Source organism: Brachypodium distachyon, chromosome 2 (assembly GCF_000005505.3).
Source record: "Brachypodium distachyon strain Bd21 chromosome 2, Brachypodium_distachyon_v3.0, whole genome shotgun sequence".
Classification (NCBI taxonomy): domain Eukaryota; kingdom Viridiplantae; phylum Streptophyta; class Magnoliopsida; order Poales; family Poaceae; genus Brachypodium; species Brachypodium distachyon.
The window spans coordinates 25,303,661-25,326,270 of record NC_016132.3 but is presented as its reverse complement, the minus strand read 5'-3'; the positions used below and the strand labels follow the sequence as shown (position 1 = coordinate 25,326,270).

The following is a 22,610-nucleotide window of genomic DNA, read 5'->3' as shown; positions in this document are numbered from 1 at the left end:
ACAAGAACGGCTTGTTGTAGCCATCCCTTTATCCTCTCACCGGCTTCGTATCGGGGAAGTCCATTCAGCCGCTCGGACAGATTGAGCTCCTTACGACCTTCGGGGACGCCACAAATCATCGAACCGAGCTCGTGCGCTTCGACGTGGTGGACATGGAAGCCTCCTTTAACGCCATCCTCGGGAGGACGACGCTAAACCGTCTCTGCGCCGCCGTTCACCACAACTTCTTGTGTATGAAGATCCCGGGTCCGAAAGACGTGATAACGGTCCGTGGCGAGCAATCTTCTGACAGGAAGACCCTCTACCGCTATGAGACCAAGTGCACCGAAAAGGAAGAATCATCCAAGAGTATCAATATGCTTTCGAATGCAGGAGCATCAGCGACCGATCGCCCGGAGCGCTACATCCCTAAGCCCCTCCCCGAAGGAGAACTCACGGAAGTACGCGTCTCCCGAGAAGACACCACGCGCACGGTGAAGATCAGAGCCAACCTCCCGAGTGAACTCGAGGAAGAACTCGTCGACCTCCTTCACAACAATTCCGATCACTTCGCTTGGTCACCTTCCGACATGGGAGGAGTCCTGCACGACGTCGTGGAGCATCGCCTCGCCGTAAGGCCCGACAAAGCTCCCGTAAAGCAAAAACTTCGGAAACTCTCCACCGAGCGATGCGAAGTCACCAAGCAAGAAATCGCCAAACTTTCCGACGCCGGGCTAATCCGAGAAGTTTGGCACCCCGAATGATTAGCCAATCCTGTCTTGGTGAAGAAGGCTAACGACAAGTGACGAATGTGTGTCGACTTTACCGACCTGAACAAGACATGCCCCAAGGACGACTACCTGCTCCCTCGGATCGACCAACTGGTCGACTCCACGGTGGGATGCGAGAGGTTAAGTTTCTTGGATGCCTATTCAGGATACCACCAAGTCCACATGTCCAAAGAAGACGAAGAAAAAACCAGCTTCATCACTCCCAGCGGCACCTTCTGCTATCGCAGGATGCCTTTTGGTTTGAGAAATGCCGGCGCAACTTTCCAACATCTCGTCAGCCTCATCTTGAAGGAACAATTGGGTAGGAACGCCGAAGTGTACGTTGATGACGCCGTCATCAAAAGTCAAATCTCAGGAACTCATCCCAAGTACCTGCAGGAAACCTTCGACAATCTCCGCAAGTACGACGTGAAGCTCAATCTGGAAAATGCGCATTTGGAGTTTGAGGAGGAAAACTCTTAGGCTTCCTTGTCTCCCAACGGGGGATCGAGGCCAACCCGGAAAAAATTCGGGCCATCCTGGAGATGGAACCTCCTCGCTCCATCCAAGATGTGCAACGCCTGTCAGGAAGAATGGCGGCCCTAGGACGATTCGTCGCCCGGTCAGCTGAAAAGGGTCTCCCTTTCTTCAAAGCCCTGAGGAGCCTCAACAACTTTGAGCGGACCGACGAAGCCCAAAGGGCCTTCGAAGAGATCAAGACCTACTTGTCGACCCCTCCACTTCTCACGAGCCCAAAACAGGGGGAGCCTCTGCTTCTATACCTCGCCGCGACCCCGGTCGCCGTAAGCGCAGCGCTCGTGAAGGAAGAAGATGGGTCACAATGCCTGGTGTACTACGTGAGCGAAGCCTTGAGAGGAGCAAAGGGTCGATACACCTAGATCAAGAAGATCACGTACGCCCTTCTCATGGCCTCTCGAAAGCTTCGTCATTACTTCATGGGCCACACCATCATGGTGGCAACTACCTTCCCACTCATGGAAGTCTTCCGCAACAAGGAGGCCACCGGAAGAATCGCCAAATGGGCAACGGAATTGGCACCTTTCTCGTTGGAACTCACGGCGAGAACGGCCATAAAATCCCAAGTCCTAGCTGACTTCGTGGCCGAGTGGCACGCTCCACCAGCCTCGCCCGAAGAAATCACATCCAAGACCGAACCCCCCAAACCACATTGAATAATGAGGTTTGACGGCTCTAAGCGCCTCGACGGTGTAGGGGCTGGAGTTATACTCATCAGTCCCGAAGGAAACATCTTGGAGTACGCTGCCCATCTTGACTTCAATGTCACCAACAATATGGCAGAATACGAGGCACTATTTCTCGGACTTCGGCTGGCCAAAGCCATGGGAGTCCGACGCCTCCTCATCCAAGGAGACTCCCAACTGGTGATAAACCAAATGGACAAGTCATATCAATGCTTTGATGAAAGAATGAAGAAATACATCGAAGAAGTTCGCAAGATGGAACGGTATTTCCTGGGCATGGCGGCGCGGCGCATTCTGCGAGAAGAAAATCACCTGGCTGACAGGTTAGCCCGAACGGCCGGTTCCAAAGAACCGCTGCCACCCAGTGCATTCTTCGAAATAATTCGCGCCCCATCCATAAAGGAAGAAGCCGATGCCCTTGACGAAGCTCCAAAGACCAGCATGGTCATCGACGCTCCACCCTCTTGGATGACACCGATTATCCGCGCCTTGAAAGACGAGGTGGACGAAGAAGCAGAAGGCCCAAGCGCCAAAACTCTGCTCGCAAAAGCCAAGATGTACGTCCTCCTCGACGGCATCCTGTACAAGAAAGGAGCGGCCGCATTGCTTAAGTGCATAACTCCTGACCGGAGAGCCGAGCTCCTCCTGAAAATCCATTCGGGAATATGCGGCCACCATCTTGCGCCAAGAGCCACCGCGGCAAAAGCCTTACGTCAGGGATTCTATTGGCCCACCATGGTGCAAGACGCAATGACCATATTGCGGAAATGCGAAGCTTGGTAGAAAATGGCTAAGTCAATCCATGCGCCCGTGACTTCCCTGAAGAATATCCCGATAACATGGCCATTTGCACGCTGGGGAATGGACCTCCTCGGGCCTTTCCCCGCATGCAACGGGGGCTGCAAGGACCTCGTGGTGACGATTCATTACTTCTCCAAATGGATAGAAGCAGCGCCGCTCGGCAAGATCACGTCACAGGCCGTTCAAAAATTTTTCTGGGAAAATATCATATGCCGATATGGCGTCCCACGAGAGATAACCGTGGACAATGGCAAACAGTTCGATTGTGCGGAATTCATCAAATTCTGTGAATGCCTTGAGATCAAGCTGCACTTCGCATCCGTAGCTTACCCCAAAAGCAACGGTGCATGCAAAAGGGCAAATGGATTAATCCTCCAAGGACTCCGCCGAAGGGTAGAGCACACGGTTAGCAAAGCAAGGGGAGCATGGGGAGATGAACTTGCTAGCGTGGTTTGGGGCATACGCACCTCCGTAAGCCGTTACACGGGCCGAACACCATTCTCTTTGGTGTATGGAGCCGAAGCAGTTCTTCCCGCCGAGGTTGAGTTCCGCTCGCCTCGGGTCGAAAGGCTCCAAGATGCCACCCCCCAATGGCCTTCGTCGAAAACGAAGAGCATCATAAGACGGCCGTCAATCTTGTGGAAGAAGCTCGTGACAAAGCCCTCATGAGGCACGCCGTCTACGAGCAAAACGCCGCACGCGTCAACAACACAAGGGTGCGGGAATGAGCCTTCTCCCAAGGAGATCTCGTACTTAAAAAGAATGTCGACCCAAAGCATCAGCGCAAACTCGACCCTAAATGGGAAGGACCATACCGCATCGCCGCAGTATTGGGAAATGTTGCATACCACCTCGAGAACATGAAAGGGCAAAATCTCGTCCATGCCTGGAACGGCGACAAGCTCCGGCGTTTCTACGCCTAAGGAGGACTTTCAAGGGCAATCCTTGCCGCTCCCAAAAGGAGATCATCAGCGCCCAACTGGCCTCTTCCCTACGAAACTTCGAGGGATCATAAGCGCCAACGAGGCCGCGTCTACATAAGGCTTGTAAGAGCCCGTCGGGCCATACCTTAAGACAAGGAAGCAAGGACAAATAAATCAAGTCCTTGAGGAAAAATTAAGAGTGACATGAGACACTCACATGACTCATCGTCGTAAAAGAGCCGCTGCCCTTGTGCCGCTCACCGAGGAACGCGAAAAGGCCTCTGTTGGCCCGAGCATCCTCTAAAAATGTCCACGGACATAAGTCGCTACTAGCGACTTGTTCCTTGGTGGATCCTAGCGTGCCTCGAGGCCATCCGCCAAGTAGAACCAAGTCCCCCGAGGGCCGGAAGCTCCTTAAAACGCATTTAAGGGGAACCGTAAATAAGCGAGTTATGCATGAGCTTACTTACCTCGGAGAACCATGCTACCCGTGTGCGAGACGTCGCGCACGGGCCTGCATGATAGTAACCGGGTTAAGGCTCCATAATAATCGCAGGAAAGCATAGCTTCCTGAAGTCCGAACAGGGAAAATTCCGCATGAAATTTCCCGAACGGCAGGTCGAAATGTCCGGATCACTACCGGCGTATCGATAGCGACCCTCACAAGGTTACTAGGACCCATGGCTCGTAACCATGGCCTAGGCCACCGAAGCCAAGTCGTATCCCAACGGCGACATCAATTGATGACACAAAAGTGTATAAACTGAGGAAATATAGTACTTCACAAGAAGGAAATATAGTACTTCAAGAAACACATGTTGAGCTAAGTTAACATTTCCGATAATGTCGACTACATGGTGAAACATAAGAAATACATGCTGAGCTAAGTTAACATTTCCGATAATGTCGACTACATGGTGAAGCATGAAACACAACAAAAAAACTACCTTACAACCTCTACGACTAAAGGCCTAAACATGCTGACCATGAGGCTAAGTCAAGTGGGGAATGCAACGTCGCATAAGTAAGCAGCTGAGGTACATCACCACCTCCGAGGGCAACGAGGCTCATGCCTCGCCGTCACCCAACTGAAGAGCGGGCTCAAGGCAATGCACGAAGCGTCGATCCCGAGCGCGAAGAGGAGCACCCTGCTCCGCCAAAAACTTCTTCGCCCCGTGAGACATCTCTCCCTCAAGCCCGCTCATCCCAGCACCGCCATCCAGGACTGCCGCAACCGCCGACAAAACAAGTCGAGCACCCGTACTCAGGAGGCACTTCTTCATAGTAGGCTCAATGAGCTCCACCTGGGAAGTAAGCACCCTGCTTGCCTCATCCACCGTGCGACACGGAGGAAGGTCCGGCTGGGAAACGCTCCTGAAGCAAATCATCGTCTCCCGAATCTCAATGGCCTGAGCAAGCAAAAGTGAAACCACCTCGGGACGACGATCCGAAGGAGGGCGAGCACGAGAAGCGAGCATCGGGCCATCACTCGCTGCAGCCAACTCCACCTTGAGGGAAGCAACCTCCGCTCGGGCGTGCTCCCTATCAAGGTTGGCCACCACCAAGTCCTCCTCAACTCGACGAGTCTTCGCGAGTTCGTCCGCTTGGCACTCCTCGGCAAACCGAGCCCTGGTCTCCATGGCCGCGAGCTCCGCCGAAACGCGGGAAAGCTCGGCCTCCACGGCCTCGCGCCGCACCCTCTCCGAAGCCAACTCGCTCAAGGCAAGGGTAGACTTAGATATCTCCACGTCCAAAGCGGCAGAAAGCGCCCCCACCTGAGTCTTGAGGGCAGGAAGGGTGCCCACGGCCTCGATCAAACCCCTCACCTACAAAGAGGAGGAGTTAGCCCAAAAGCAAAACCGAAGGACCGAGGGAGGCATGTCACGGACGCTCACCAGCTCCAGTGTCACGAGAGGGTCTCTCACCCCATCCTCGGTCGTCGGAAGCTCTCCGCCCCTCGCTTGAGTCTGGGGCTTGCCCTCGGGAACCTCGGGAGCCGCGACCCTTGCACATGAAAGCAAACCAAGGAAACCGTGTCAGAATCTTCAAGGAAGGTCGACACCGCCAAAGAGAAGGGCACTCACCCGAGGTAGGAGCATCCTCCTCAGAACGCTTGCGACCGATGGAGAACATCGGGACGCCCACACCGCTGGCACCGGTCGACAACTCCACCACCGAGTCGCTCCGCAGCCGAAGCCCTGTCTCGCGAGTGAAAACCTCAACCTCGTGGCTCGAAGGAGGAAGCACGTGCTCAAGTCCAATCTTCCCCTTCATGTGCAGGTCCAAGGTCAACTTCAAAGGGGACCTTGACTCACCCACGACGGGATCCGCCGAATCCGCCGGGGCGTAGTCGTAAGAAGGAGAAGGAGTCGGGGGAGCCTTCCTCTTGCATCCGCTCGACGGACGAGGTACCTTGGGGACCGGCGCAACAGGCACCGCCAGGCCCAGCACCGCCGACCCCGTCTTCACCTTCCCGTAGGTGTCCCGCAACTTGGACCCTACCGCCAGCATCGACGGTGTCGCCAAGCGGGAGTAGCGATCGCCCACTCGAAGGAGGCGCCCGAACTTCGGATCCTGTCGCATTGGCACCATCTTCCCGAAGCACTTCACGATGATGTTGTGACATCCCCCGCCGCTGATCTTGGTCTCGTAGCCACGGTGCTCCGGCCCGCCATACGGACCTATCAGCTGCGCGGCCCACAGCGCCGCCCTCTCCTCGGAAAACGTCGCTGGAAAAAAAAACAAGCCAAAGTTGTTAAGTACCACCGCAAGGGAAAAACAACCAAGGCCCGAAAGGAAAAAAGAAGCGACACTCACGTGTGGTGACGGCATGCGGAGGACGGAAAGCCCGAGGAATCCCAAGCTCGGACCTCGGACGACTCCTCATCATGAAGCGCCCCGCCATCACCATCTCCTCCATGAGGTCACGAAAGCTCCTCTCGGTGGACACCTCCTTGATCTTGGTCACCTTCCAAAGGTCGGTCGATCGAAGCTCGCCGGGGTGAGGCACCTCCTTGAGGCCTCCAGCCCCCGAGTGTCGAGGAAGATCACCCGAGTGTCGAAGACGCGTCTTTGAAGCTTGAAGAAAGAACCACTAGAACTCCCACTTGTCGAACAGCTTCACCGTGCTCCTCCCCGGCATGAGCTGAAAGTCGTCTCCAAAGCCGGAGTGAAGCCTTAGGTTCACCGAACCAAAGGCGCTCAGGGTAAAGCTATCAGGAGTGAGCGACTCTCTCACCTCCACGGTGAAGTAGAACAACAGCAGCTTCATCGAAGGCTCCTCGTGAAGCGCCGTCTCGCACAGCCAGCGAAACACACTCAACTTCACGATCACCGAAGGGTGAAGCTAGGCCAACTCGATGTCGTACGTCCCCAAGAACTCCATTAGGAAGGGGTGGACGGGCACACACAAGGCGGCAAGGAACCAAGCCGAAAACACTACAATGCACCCTGGACGCCGCTTGTGGTCGAGCTTGAACTCCTCCCCGTCAGGCAGGATACCGTCCCCCTTGGGGAAGTATCTTGCCTCCTCCAGCTGGACAAGGTCCTCGGGGCGCATCGAAGACGGGAGAAGGTAGTCGTGAGCCCAACCGCCCTCCATCGGGACCACCGGAGGATCCCCACGCGGACGAAAGGTGACCTTCTTCTTCCTCGACGGTCGGTTCACCGCATGCTCCGCCGCGGAGCCCTTGGACGGCCCCTTCTCGGTCACAGGATCGGCATCGGGGCCCGCCATCTCGCCTACGCAAGCAAGGAATCATCAACGGTTAGTAGGAAAAATCACAAAGAGACTAGCTAAAAAAAAAGGGAGAGGCCAAGCCTCCCAGGCCGAAGGCCGAAGGCCCACCCACACGCAACAAAAGAAGAAAGGGGCAGACGGGCTGTCACCCGCGCCCGCCAAGTGCTCGGCATAATGCCACGCCCGGGCCGCCCGCCCGTGCGTGCCTCGCTCGCGTCCTGCCGAGCACGCCTCACTCACCCCGCGCCGCGCCGCTCGCACCGTGCTGTGCCTGCTGCGCCCGCGCCGCGCGCCCGTGCACCCCTCACTCACCCCACTCCGCGCACGGCCCGCTCACGCCGCAGTATGCGTCGCGCCGTGCGCGCCCAGTCCACGCCCCGTGCGTCCGCGTTGCACCCCGCGTCCGCCGCGACCACCGCACCAAACGGGCTCAAGGTGTCCCGCCTCGACAGAGCATATGCAGCGGCCCGTGCGCGCGACCCGGAAGCTCACGTCCTACTCCCGCGCCGCGCCGGATGGCCTTGCACCCCAAGGGTGTTCGACGGAAAACCTACGAAGCTCAAACTCGCCATGGCCAACGTGGAGCCACTTCCTCTCACCTCCACACGAGCAGGGAAGGGTTGGCCGGCGGCAAGGGTCTCCCGGGAAAACCTGAATACAACGCCTACACCTCGCTCCAATGGGCCTCGCGCACGCGCTTTGTCCCCACGACGCCTCGACAACGACGAGCCTATGCAACGGCTCCTTGGTAGCCAAGACAACAGCCGTGACGACGAAGAAGTGGCTAAGCCCCTACGGAGCTCCCTAGAACACCAAACCCCGGAGAAATCTCGGACGCCGCCGAACGAGGCTTCGGCACCGGAGAAGTCAGACGAGGCCGGTGTGAGCTCCTCCATGAACCCCTGGTTCCATTTTATAGGCTCCCAAGGGGTCCTCGACGTCCGGGCCAGCCAATTGGAACTCGACACCTCGCCGTCCTCCCACTGCCCCAAATCGACGAGAAGGGAGGAAACAAGGCACCTTTTCCAATGGAGGAAAAAGAAGTGGAAGGGGAGCCCCCCCCCCCCCCCCCCGAAGATGCCCCGACTGGGGCTGAAGCCTCCCGCGTCAACCATGGTGACGCCGGCGAACACAGGGGTGGTCGGTTCGACCCCCTTTCCGTGAACCGTACGGAGGAGGAAGAAAGGCTCCTGGCCATTGGATCTAGAGCTGGGAGCCCGTATCAGCCGTCGGATCTCCTTAAACACAGGCGAACCGATACCAGGCCTACTTGGGCTGTGGCCCGAAAGGCGGCCCAAAAAACGGCTCAGAAAAAAAAAGGGAGGCCCACCTCTCACCCGCGCATGCGCGGCCGACTGGGAGCGAAAAAATTGCGTGGAGGCCCGGGACTTTGGGAAAATTGCCAGTGGGTCCTCGGAAATTTCGGGGAGACCCTTAGGATCCCTGATTTTGCAAAAAAAGTCCTTCAGGACACCGGTTTTCTCGCAGAGAGGCCCCTAGGGTCCCGGTTTTTGCTAAAATACCCCCCGAAATCCGATTTTTCCCAAAGAAAACCACCGAAGGCAAGAAATCTCCCCGAAAACAACTCCAAGGCTCCTTTTTTGCAGGAAAGCCACCAAAGTACCGTTCCTTCTCGCTAGCGGAAGGTCTCGGGAATCTTGCATCGAAGGTTGACCCGAAGGCATTCTCAATGCCTCCAGCTCAAGGGGTCTATTGTTGTACTAAAATAAAACCCTTATATGGGCCGGGCCGTAAATCCTACGTGGCGACGACCAAGTCAACATTTCGCAAGCACGAGTCAAGACGCCCACGTGGCGCGGTCAATCCTACGTGGCAAAGAAAAACTAGTCAACGAGTCAAATCTCTCGTGCCATGGTCAAAGGGTCAAATGAGCTAGAGTAGGGGGCAAGAAAGATGAGAGGAAGGTGCCCTTAGTCCATGATGGACCATGGACCAAGCCCCACTTTTCTCACATGGTGCACACAAAAGCTATGGACCAAATGAGATACTTTACCCTTTTGCCCCCACTTTTCTTTCTCCTTCAAGGGTAGCCATGGTCTTTTGTCATAGACCCCTAGGCTATAAATACACCCCTATGGGGACATGTATCATTCACTCTCACTTGAATAAACTCAAGGGGAGATGGCTAGAGAGCTTCTTTGAGAGGAGCTCAAGTTTCGGGATCTCGGGAAGCCTCGTTCGGCCCGAGCCCGAAGGAGAGGGAATCGGGTTAGAGTCTTAAGGATATCTCGACCTCGCTACTTGGGAAGCCTCGTTCAGCCCAAGTACGAGGCGGCCCCTTTTGACCTCTCGCTAAGTGATTCGGGAAGCCTCGATCGTCCCGAACGCTTTGGCTAACGACCCCCTCGAAGCCTCTCCTAACATAGGACTAAGTCGCACCTGCAGGGTCGACCGAACCAATTCAAAAAATATCGACGTGTCAACTTGTCCAAGTGTACGGCAACCTTCTCTATAAAGCCGGCGTACACGTCCTACTTTTATACTCGTATCTGTGCCACCGAGCTTTGGCACCCCTTACTCTAATTGTTGTCGAGAAGAACAACACAACCCAATCCATCATTTCTCTCTTCTACTTTCTTCCGATGCTTGAAATTTCAAAATTTCAGAAATCATTTTGATATTACCTTGAATAAAAGACATTGAATTTAGATGAAGTTTTACCCCTTAAGCTTAAATTCTAGTATATTTTAGTCATGACAGAGTGCCCCATATGTCAACCCTATGTAGCCACTCGGTACGGTCGGCCTCGAGGTGATGTGGCCTAGCCAATTCGAGCGCCCATGTTCAAAGTTTCGGTGGGTACAGGAATTTCTACCTTGAATTTCAAACTAGATTCAAACAAAATTTAAATACTGACATTTAATTATGATCAAAATCCATATAAATTCAATGAATTTTTGGTTGAGATAATACCAAAATGATTTTGGAAATTTCATTAATTTTAGAGACCTTTGAAATTTTAGGGTTGCTGAAATTTTAAACCATCATCATAAATGTATTTAGAAGATATGCCTTTTGTGTGGAGATGCCACGTAAGCCTGACATGTGGGGTCACTTTGTGAGGATGGTCACAAATCTTAAAAGGAGTAAAAGTGTATCAAAAGTAAAAGGGAATGAGTTTTGTTAAATGGGGTGAAATGTGTCCCTCAAATAAAAAAGACAAATCGAACTGAAAATAGTGTCAAAAGAAGATAAAAACGTTAAGAAAACAATTTTAAACACTATTTGCAGCTGAATTTGTATTTCATTTTCCCCGTGTATGGATTGAATTTGGATCTTAAATTTCATAGTACGTACAAATGTGCCTTTTCATTTCACTCTATGTGTTTTGAATGGTTCATAACCTTTTAATTAGGGATGCTTTTTATTGTTAAACCGACGTGTATCTGTGATACATGTAGTTGGGAGGTAGCAATCAGACTCGTGATGCGTTTCTGATTCATGAGAGGCCAATCATTAACAGGTACGGACAAAATTGGAATCGAACTGCAATGATTCCGTTTTCGCGTAATTATATCTGAGTCGCGATCGATTCAATACCTTCAGAGAGGCACATGTGGTGATGAATATCCTCCAATGGTGAAAGAATTTTGTTGTTGAGAGGGCTTTTGGTTGCTGAGCTTTCTTAATTCCGTTTCTTTTTTTTTTGCGAGAACGATGTAAGCCTTAAATATATAGGGCACGGCACACTTGGAAACCAAAATTATCGGTTCCCTGGTGATCGAACCGGTGGCCAACTATGTTGGAGACGGAGAAGAAGATCCATGTAACAGAAAGGGCACTCGTTGATCATACTTCCGTCTCCGAGAAAAAATCACCCTGATGGAAAACAAATTAAGGTTGCTGAGAATTGAGAGACGACCAAGAAGATAACTTTAATGTGAACTACAGTACCTCTCGAGTCTGGACTAATCGTTTATCGTTGTCTTGGTCTAAGCAAACAGCATTGGATCTCTATCAAAAATGATGGAGCTGGGCTGGGCGGTGGCCATTCCTAAATTTTCTCATCCTAGGATGCCCCTATCTGGCGGACGTGGCCACGACCTGTATGTGGTCCGGGCAGGATATACAATGCATCTGGAAAGCCACACACACGAACATGTTACTTCCGTGGCAGTCGCACGTCTGTTTATCGGTGTATCCGTTGATCTAAACTGCGAGTTCTTGACTCGACTCCACTTGTCGGTGAAACGCCGCGTGCCTACACGTGGAGACACGGCTTGACAGTTCATCTACCGCCAAGAGACTGCAGACAGAACATGGCGACCGAGCGTCCGCTGACCAGTTGAGTTTTAGTATTCGGATTGTGAGTGCCTTTTGGCGGTTCAGCTGTTTATAGAGTACGTGTACTTGCTTGTGTTCGAAATAGCAATCCTTGATAGAAGGCTTTTCCTGTTCAACTGCTATTCTTTCTGTTCCTTCCCTCTTGTCACCGGGCAAGAGGGATGGCAAGATGCAACACAAAACGCATACTAATACGTGTATGCCTGGATTGGCCGCGGCTCTTTCCAGGGCACCATCCAACACCAGGATAATCTTCCAGAGATTGCGATGTTACCTGTCGATGAGAGTTGAGACCAAGAAAATAGGACAAGCATTGTCTATGATCGTGTACCACTGGTAGTGACCGAAACCAGCGAGCAACTTCCTAAAGCTTCGCCAGTGATGCGTTTGTGTAACCGTGTCATTTTAGACCCTGCCCTATATTCAAACTCCAGAAAGACAGAGATTCTGTTTAGCGCCAAGGTTACGGCCCGATCGGCAGTCGACAATTCCAGCGCAGAAACAAGGAGGCCGAGCTCAGAAACTGGCCCAATATTTTTTTTTGAAACTAGAAACTGGCCCAATAAAACACGCCATTTTTCTTCGAGATGTCCACTAAAGCCTCTGACTTCGCTAAAAAAAAAGACTAAAGCCTCTGAACTATTGACCTAGCCTATCCCCACCTTCGAAATAATTTTTCCGATCAAACCCTACCTCCGAAATTTCAAATTAGGTGCAAAGAAGTGGCGAAGGCGAATAGATTTATCCTTTTCGAAAAGGAGAAATGAAGCCTTTTCCTAGGAGAAGTGAAGAACTGCTAGCTCATAAATACAATGTGCCCTAACTCGGAACTCAGAATACAGCTCAGCTCAAAAAGAATAAGAACCAAGACAAAGTGCCTACGCTAAATCTATGTCTGCAATCAAGTACTCCCTCTGATCAATATTAAGACTGTCTCAGATTTAGTACATAGTTATACTAAATCTGAGACATTAGAGCCCAAAAGATTACTGCTAGATAGACATAAATTATGCACTCTCAAAAGCACATTGTCCAAGTAACAGCTTGTTTATCTAAGCACAATGTGTTCATCTGAAAGAGTATGTATGGTTTCCATTTGTCAATTTTGAAGGGTACAATAGATACTCAAGTGTGGATCTGTACTATAGCCAACCATCAAAACTCTTGCAAAACAGCTGACCGTGTTGAAGCTCTTCTTCGCAGTAAACTCGTAGGAATCCTTCCTTTCCATCAGTAAGCTATCCTTACTTTCCTTCAGTAAGATAGCTGGACCGAACTGATCCCCAGCAATCTTGTCACTATTGATGCAACACAATATACAACAACTTTGGAATGAACTGCTACAGAATAAACAGAATAAATGAAATTACAACAACAGAGAAACCCCTGAAAACACAAAACTATGGCTGCCTACTCTGTCCTCATTGCCACAAGGATATGTTGCATTTCAACTTCAGGAGTATATATTTATACCAACTCCATCAGAAGAGGGTCTCCTTTGGACATAAGCCGAATCACCTTTATGAAATCAATCTCGTTCTGCACTTTCACAGGGAAAACGGCAGGTGACTGAGCCGTATAAATACTTGAGAAAGTCTCATTGGCTGCCAAGTTGGTCCTGAAAACTGTTCCAGCCAGAGCTTCTGAGTCAAAATTTTGAGGCAAGTCCATTGCCAAGAAGAACATTGGGATCGCAATCTTATGATGCAAATCCAAATCCCCGACAAGACCCACAAGGTCACCAAAGTCCTCAACAAACCGCCGGGGCACATAAAACAGTTCACTGCCACAAAATACGATCTTATCTTCTCCCATGCTTTCTTTGTAATTGGTCTGGAAATGAACAGGGGAACTGCCAACAACCTGCTTAACCATGGCACCTTGCTTTACAAACCATTCCTCTTTATTGCTCTCCACTGGAACAGTAACCCAAGAATGTGCAATCTGCAGTATGATACAGTTCAGTGAATTCTAATGTATAATGTGCATTCACAGTCGAAAATAAGAAACAAAAAGATGTGGACGGAAGGAACTGAATCATATACAGACCTTATTGGTTATCCAAAGTTTTTCCTTGTCAGCTTGCAGAAGGTTCCAGTAGTTAAGAATCATGTGATCTTGGAGGAAGAGAAATCCATCAGCACCACTGTATCTTCCAAACACCTTGGGCAGATACCTGATAAATTTTTTTTTGAAAATGATGTGAAATTATGCAGAAGGCGATACTGTACACTTAACAAGGAAACAGAACTACAAAGAACATACTAGGATAAAATTTAGTCAATGCATATCACTGCTAGTTAGTTGTAATCATGAAAATATCACCATGGCATAAATCAAATCGAATGATAATCTTTTATGCCCAATAATTGAGCTTACATACGTACAAATTGCAGATGCTTACTGTTGAGTCGATTTGCTTGAGATCCTATTAATGACACCATCTATGTATGCCTATAATTTTGATTATTTAAGGGATATATCTAGTACAGACTAATAACCTGGTGGAAAGGGGGGAGACCCCAGGTGGAAATAACCTGGTGCAATTATGCAAACCCTTGGGTCCCCAGTTCAATATGCCCATTGATTTCATCTTACTATGCAAAGCTTCAATGCAATGCAGGTTCAGGAGACAATGCCCTCCAGTGTGACAAGACAATGCCGATCACTCTATGTGCCACATGCTTATGATGGGGGCAACAAGACAACTCTGCAGTGAAGAAACCTTCTGTGCGCCAAAATTCTGACACTTCCCCACAGCCAAGCTCAATTTAACACCTCAGAAAATTTGCTTCCCCTAAGATTTAGTAAGACAATAGCTCTACATTCTTTTTTATTCAAATGGATTACATAACATGGTGAACTGAGCAAAATGTGCTTATCAGTATACAGCTAGGTTCAACCATCAATACAGGGACGTCCTCTAGTACAGATCCTTCGTGTAATTGGCATTAGGGACAACATGTAATTAGTTAGGAGCTGTTTTGGATGGAATGGTTTAGAGCATATGATGACATTCGATCTAACTGAAAATACAGCAGAATTAAGTATACACAATAAATTTCGGCAAAAAACAAAGCAATTCCTATATATCCTAATAATTCATATATCGATCATTATCTAGTTCTGTTTTCATATGATCTTATCAAATGGATATCAGAGTTTCAAGAATAGTTATGGATGCAAGTCAATGAAGAGTTACTGGGGGTAATCACTCACTTGTATGCGTGTGACAGAGCGCAGCGGTCAACAGCAAGCTCTACATTGCTCTGCTCTGCAAGAATGATAACCGTCTTGAATATCCGTCCATATAGCAGCCTCCACTCTAAAGCCGTGCGGTCCACGGGCCCACTAACATGCATGATCAGCACCACATTTCCAAAGTTCTTTCTCCACTTAATCAGATTACCAATCTCATAGTTCACTGTGCCAATCTCATCAACCCCAAGATGCACAGATGGCAGCTTCTTGGGAACAAACTCTTTCATGTCACCTTCTCCAATGGTTGCCCGTTGCCTGTCAATCTCCAAGGACATGAGCCGAGGCTGCCGATACCCCACTGCGAGCAGGTCCTGCAGCCAAGCAGCTGTCAATCTCACATCCTGCTCCATCCAGAACCCCTCTTCAGCCATGGCATAGCTTAAATCAAGAATCCTCTCGAATAGCGTCCTCTTGTTTGACCTCCACTCGTTCAAGAATTTGATCAACCTACCAACATTCACATGCAGATCCTTCTCCTCTGCGAAAGGGTACGCTTGCACATGATCCTTCCTGTAAATGGTTGGTGGATAGAAAGCCACATACCCGCCAATCTCCCACAAGATCCGCTGAGCCCAGTACCCACGGATCACATCTGCCGCCATTGAGCTCACTGAAACTGGAAGCATCAGCCCCCAGAAAGCTTGTGTGTGGAACAATGTGTTGAACGAATTTACTGGTGCCATCATGCCCTGTGGCAGGGCCACCTTTGGGGCCTCCCCATCAAACCTCAGATCAAAAGGCGCTGTTGGTGGCTTTCTAGTGAAGTAGAACACAGCATCAACGTCCGGCAAACCGTCAGACAGCCCCTGCTGAATGAACTGCCGGCCACTGAAGACCTCAGTGTAGAACACCTCGTGCGCCACCTCCCCGACCTTATCCAGCGGCAGCCCCCGTGGCCACACCGACCGCTGGCCAAAGTGCACATAGGGGTTCACCACCGTCCGGTTCGGATCAGCGTGGCTGTATTGGAGCAGCACGGGGTGGTTGGCGACGCCAGATCCCAGATCAACATCGAAATGCTTCCCCAGATCATTCCCCGGCACCTCTGCGCGGTCATCGGCGTCAAAGACCACCTTGGCCCCGTGCTGGATGGCGAAGAGGTAGCCGGCCGTCTTACGGACGTGGGACGCGTAAGGCAGGAAGTCGACCGAACGATAGCCGAGCTGCGCCTGCAGCTCGAGGGAGAGGAAGATGGCCCCCTTGAGCTCCCACCCGGAGGGCGTGTGGGAGTTGCCGACGACGAGGAGCTGCCATCCCTTGACGCGCGTGAGCGCGGCGAGCGCGGCGGTGGGCGCGGACGAGACGGAGACGACGATCCACCTCTCGGCGCGGAACGACGCGAACGGGACCGCCGAGGCGACCGCGAGCGGCGGGATCTTCGACCATGGGACGTCCGGGTAGGGGAGCCTGGCGGGGGCGCCGTTGTTGGAGTGGGAGGAGCGGTCGAGGCAGAGGAGGGCGGCGGCGTCCGGACCGGCGCCGCGGAGGAGGAAGACGGCGGCGACGGAGGCGACCGCGAAGAGGAGGAGCAGCAGCTTGGAGGAGTGTTCCGAGGCCCAGCTGCCGAAGTCGAGGCTCTTGGCGAACGGCCGCGGGTGGCGCCGGTTCGCCCCCGGCGCGCCCCGCGGGGACGTGGGCGCGGCCGACTTATTGTTGTTGTTGTTCCCGGGCGCGTCGTCCGGGAACACGCGGCCCTGGACGAGCATCTCGGCGAAGGAGAAGGAGGTGGTGGATCTGGGGGTGGAGTGGAGTGAAAGGTGCTTCGGTTGGGGATTTGGGGAGCGCGAGATTTGGGGTGGTTGGGTTCTCAGCTGGTGTGGGCGCCGACAGACAGCGGGGCGGGGAGAGGAGGGAGGAGGGCGGGGGATCGGTGTCGCGGTGGGGTGGGGAGTCGCGATCGGCCGGGGAAATCGAAGGGGGCTCGAGGCGCTCCGGCGCGGGGGTCTCGGGTGTCGGTCGGTCGGCGAGTGGAGTGTGCGTTACTCCTGAGCCTTAGCGGCAGCGGGTGGAGCGGTTGGTGGGAGCTCGTGGTCGCGCGTCGCGGTGGGGAAGAAAGCCCGCCGCGCCCAAGCCAAAAGCGTTGAGAGTCCAGTCCGTCCACCAGGGTGGAAATGGAAGGGAAATCGTCGGGGCTGGGTGCTTTATGCATGATTTCGTTTTTCTTTTCTTCTTCTACAGTTTTATCGTTTTTCTATAGTGCTCGTTTGATCGAAAGTCGAAATCAAAATGGGCTGGAACGATCTGCATCATCGTTGATTTAATAAGAACTATAAGCGTCAGTTGCATTCGTAGCACATGGGGATTGCGAAAGGGTGTTTTGCAGGTCGGAGTAGATCTGGATGTTGGGAAAATGCTGATGGGTGCAAAGTTGGTGCTGAACCACTCGGCACTGCCCCTCAAGAACTTATATCTGAACGATAGCTTTGGTTACATTTTTGTCACGTGTAAATTGGTGACTAACCTTTGTGGGCATGGCCATGTTGGACAATCTACGAGTGTGTAAATCAATGAAATGACATAATAGTTCAGCCCAACATGATCTTACTGTAGAGATATAACTAAAATTTGATAGGATAGGAGTCAAATTTAGTTATATCTCAACAAAAAAACTAAAATTTAGCCATTTTAGTTTGGCGTGGCCAGGTTACCGTCATATAGTTTGGTGTGCATAAACATTGGCTATGTTTTTTCATGACCAATCCTCATTTTTAAACTAAACGTGGTACATGGTGGTGTTGAGGTATTGGAGCTCAACACTGCGGACAATGATGTCGACCTTGCAAATGTCTATTTGCCCCCTCCGCCCATAGAAGTCCATTTCGGTTTTCAGGAGCTCAGCTCCATGGTCCATCACAGTGATCTCCAACAAATCAAGCCCCCAAAGCGTTCATTGCTCGCGAAGTTGTCAAGTTTTTTCAATGCAAGCCATATGGCGTTAACCTAGTCACATCAAGCCGTAGAGGTTGGCATTGAGCAAAGAGATCAAAGTTTGAGAAATAACTATTGCTATTGCTGTGGTGGTGGAGTTGTGAGTGCATGACTCCACCCATCTCTCTAAAAAAAGATCAGAGTTTGTTAAAAAGAGAGTTAATTGGATATATGCCACTCTCTATTTCACTGGTTGGAGATATGCCATTACAAAAACTTGACTTGGAAAAATGCCACTCTAACTTTCTTATACCTCTATCAATGCCATTATGTCCACTTAAGACCAATAATTGTTCATAAAATACATGTATTTCAGCGTGTACAATAGTATTTACCATAATACCCCTATTTACAAAATTCAGCAGTACGTTCGAGTCTTCCAGGCGCCATAAAGGTTTAAAAAATCAAATTTGGCCAAAATTCAAACTTCTTAGAAAAATCTATAAAAATTACAGAAAATCAAAAATAATAATATGAGTCTACTGTTAAGAGGAGCGCGTGGGGATAAGACGAATAGAACTGTTTGACTTTGGATGGGAAAAAAAATTGTTCGTATAGAGCTATGTCTCTATGTATTTAGACAGTGTATGTGCTGGTATTGGACAAAATGGCAGGAACAGAGGTATAAAAAAGTTAGAGTGGCATTTCTCCAAGTCAAGTTTTTGTAATGGCATATCTCCAACCGGTGGAATTGAGAGTTGCATAAATCCAATTAACCCTAAAAAAATGTGCTCGGGTTATTTTTTGCTGAACTTTTAGAAAAGATTATTTTTTGGTTTACACAAAATTATGAATTTTTGTAAGTGGTAGGCACATATGCAATTTCTCGCGACACATAGCGCGCCCTAATGCTTAGGCCTTGCTAACGAGCCGCTCGGTTCGTTAAGAGCGGTTCGTTAAGTGCTCGGTTCGTTAAGATCGTTATTGTTAATTATCTGAGACCAATGTTTGGCTCGGTTCGATAAGATCTCGCGAGCGCTCGTTAAAAACTCGTTAAGATAAATATCAGGCATGCTGACAAAAAATTTTGGCATGACCTATTTGTATGCAATAATTTTTGACAGCAAATAAAATATAGTAGAAGCTGATCAATTCTAATAAAGATTGGAAATATAACAAAGTCAGCACATTCCAGTAGGCTGTAGCCATTCACAGTCACCACAAGTCAAAGTTTCACAACCACAAAGGCTAACAGCAGCAACAAATAGCACAGCACACAGTATAGAACATGCAAAATAACAGTACCAAAATCACAGCACTTGCATTCAGCCATTCAAGCAGAAGCGCCAAAATAAGATTGAACCAGCAGGCAGCAGCCCACTGGCCCATTGTGCTCACAGGCCGCCCACATCCCCACACCACATCATTGTCGGTCTTTAGTTGCTTTCAACATGAGCAGAATCTATATGGAATGGTACAAACTCCACATCTTCTTCAACATCAGGTTCCTATAAAAATAAATGGTTTGCAAGTTAATTTGGCACTCAAAGCCTAATAGGCTGAAACTTGAAAGATGCAAGTTAATAAAAGCATGTTCATTTACTTGTACTATTGTATGTCTAATTTGGTTATCTTTCAAACCTTTAACGAAGCTAGCACCACAAACTAGTGCCTCAACCATATTTGGGCACAATGAACTGCGGAAGTCATCCAAAACTCTACCACCTGTTGAGAATGCTGACTCGGATGACACACTTGTTGCTGGTACAGACAAGCATTTATTTTTGCCATCTTTGACAAAATAGGAAATCTATGTCCATTCAACCTCCACCAATCAAGCGCTATGAAATCTGGATCATTCATGGGGTGAACCTTATCCTCAAGATAGGAGGTCAACTCTGACTTATTTGGCTCTAACTCCGTCTCATTTAGAAAGGATTGGAATACACTAAACAATGTGGACATAGATGTAGCTGGCTGCCTACTCGAAGCTGAACTCATTTCCAGTCTCCTTCATTCGGCTCTCCATCTCATAAGTTGCATACAAATCAAAGAACTCCTCTTTGATGTCATCCGACTCTCTCCAACCCTTGTCTCTACCATACAACTCCTTAAAACAATAATCCACAAGCTTCAACTTAAACCGAGGATCAAGTATGGTGACAATCACCATTGCATTGTTCTTCTCCTTCCTCCTACTTGCATTGGCATCATCAACTACAGCATATGCACTATCCCAATATTTATCAAATTTGGCAAGCATTGCCTTACCCATTGCATTCAAATTCTCAGCATCCTTTTTCACAACATGGTTGTTTATGGCAATTTTAACATTCATGATATAAGGATAAAATATGTTTGCAGTGGAATAGTTTGATCCGGATAGAACGGTAGTAACCTCAGCAAATGATCTCAAGATGGGTTCAATATTGGCATAAAATTCCAAATCTTCATTACTAGGCAGCCACTTGTATTGAGAATCTAATTGCGCATATTCAGCCAAAGCAACTTTGTACACGGTACAAGGCTCTAACATTATACGTGTAGAACTCCATCTGGTTGAGACATCTAGGCACAATCCTTTCCCAATAGCAATTGTTAGAGACTTGCAAATACCCAATAATTTATACATGCGTGATGGAGACTTTTTCAAGTACTTGATAGTCTCCCTAAGCTTGCGAACTAAAGGCTCCAACGGTGCAATACCATCATTAACTATCAAATTTATGATACGAGCACAGCAACGAACATGGAAGTATTTTGATATGAAATTACTTGACTTCTGAGTAGCAAACCTATCCATCGACTTGCTAGCAGCAACTTCATTGGAAGATGCATTATCCATGGTAAGAGAGATGATTTTATCTTCTATCTACCATTCTTGGCAGCATTCAAATACAGCCTGAGCTATGATAATGCCCGAGTGTGGTTGATCTAATTCCACAAAAGTTAGTACATGATACTGCATTTTCCAACTATCATCTGTGTAGTGAGCAACCACAACTAGATAGCAAATATTCTGATTTGAAGTCCACAAATCGCATGTCAAACTAATGCTATCAACAGACTTGAGTTGCTTCTTAAGAATTTCCTTTTCAGACAAATATACCTGTCGTAGCACGGGGCTTTGACACTTGGGATGCGTGAGCACCCCCTTTTTGGTTTGGCAGTGAGCGACGGGGATCGCTCCGGCGGTCGCCGACGGACCAATGCGAAGCGCTACAACATGCAATGAGCACGGACACGCGTTTTACCCAGGTTCGGACCACCCGGAGGTGTAAAATCCTACGTCCTTCTTGTCTGCTGACGGAAGAACAAGTGCTTACAAGTTGCCGGGGGGAGCCCCCGGGTGCTCCCTCTTTTGGCTAAGTGTCTTTTTCTACTTTAGGCTACTGCTAGTGTAGTACTATGAGTTGGTCAGCGAACGGATCAACGAAAACCATCCCTTTGACCGCTGGCGGGGGTCCTCCTCTTATAGCCAAGGGGATACCACAGGTGCCACGGTGCATAGTTTACAAGTGGCGAGCAGGGAGCTCGGGCAACTCCTCCAAGGTGCGCTAGCATACATGCAAGAATACTAGCCTTGTAGCTAGGGGTCTAAGGCCTAAAAACTACTCTTGGGCAGCCATTGTTCGCTTGACTTGACGGGGAACCATCCCTTTGACCGCTGGCGGGGGTCCTCCTCTTATAGCCAAGGGGATACTACAGGTGCCACGGTGCATAGTTTACAAGTGGCGAGCAGGGAGCTCGGGCAACTCCTCCAAGGTGCGCTAGCATACATGCAAGAATACTAGCCTTGTAGCTAGGGGTCTAAGGCCTAAAAACTACTCTTGGGCAGCCACTGTTCGCTTGACTTGACGGGGAACCCCTTCCTTTCGGTTCATTAAATGCGCCGTGCGCCTCACTCCTTGTCCTGATGAACCCCGCGCGCCGGGCACCCGCCGCGCGCCCACGTGGCGCCGCTGTCCTGCTTACTCGGTCCCGCCTTCGCAGCGGAAACCTGTGCCCGGGAACGCCCCTCCCGGCAAGTACCTTCCCGGGAGGTGCCCAGGCAGGAATTCTCCCCCGAAGCCCCGCTAGCCCTGCCGGGCTGGTAGGTTGCCGGGCTGCTTGTACACTGCCGCCCGGGGTGTGATCCTCCCGGGAAGCAAGCGAGGCGACCCGCGCGTCGTGCAGCGGTGGTACCTCGGGTGCCACTGGTGCGACAGTAGCCCCCGGGCGTGGGCCGGCAACGCCTGTTCCCGGGCGGACTCCTCCCTGGTCGGTTGCCGGGCTACGCCCTTAACCGACGCGTGGGTCCTGAGTCATCTCGGGCCCGCATCCCCGCGCCGTCCTAAGGACCCCGCCGTTACGGACGGACTAGTGGGTGCGAGATTTCCACCGTAACCTCCCCCTTAAACATGGGAAGTTAAGGCCACTCTTCGCATTATCCCCTTGATTAGTAATTATCCCAGTGCACCCGTAGGGTACGGATGCGACCGTTACTGAGCAGCGGGGTGCTATAAGGCCCCAGTGCTGCGCCGAGGGGTAAACACTTAGCCCCCCAGCCTTTCTCCTCCGTCTTCCGACTCCCTGCGCCCACGAACCCTGCCAGCTTCCGCCCACGCTCCCCATGGCGCCCCCCACAACTAGAAAGGGAAAAGAAGGGAAGGCCCTAAAGAAGCCGGCGGCCACCAAGGCCGCCGCAGACAAAGAGCAGAAGAGGCGGGCGATGAGGGCCACGCTCGCCTTCTACCGGCCC

General features: G+C 50.5%; 1 protein-coding gene across 1 annotated transcript; it reads right to left on the bottom strand.

Moving 5' to 3' along the window:
* Positions 1-12,737: 12,737 nt before the first annotated feature.
* Positions 12,738-17,097, bottom strand: LOC100834910 (probable glycosyltransferase STELLO2). The gene is made up of 3 exons (XM_003568488.4): positions 14,960-17,097; positions 13,790-13,916; positions 12,738-13,684 (listed from the first exon to the last, which is right to left on the bottom strand). Exons 1-3 carry the CDS (start codon positions 16,705-16,707, stop codon positions 13,208-13,210), a joined length of 2,352 nt encoding a protein of 783 aa, XP_003568536.1. The 5' UTR covers positions 16,708-17,097; the 3' UTR covers positions 12,738-13,207.
* Between the last annotated feature and the right edge of the window lie 5,513 nt (positions 17,098-22,610).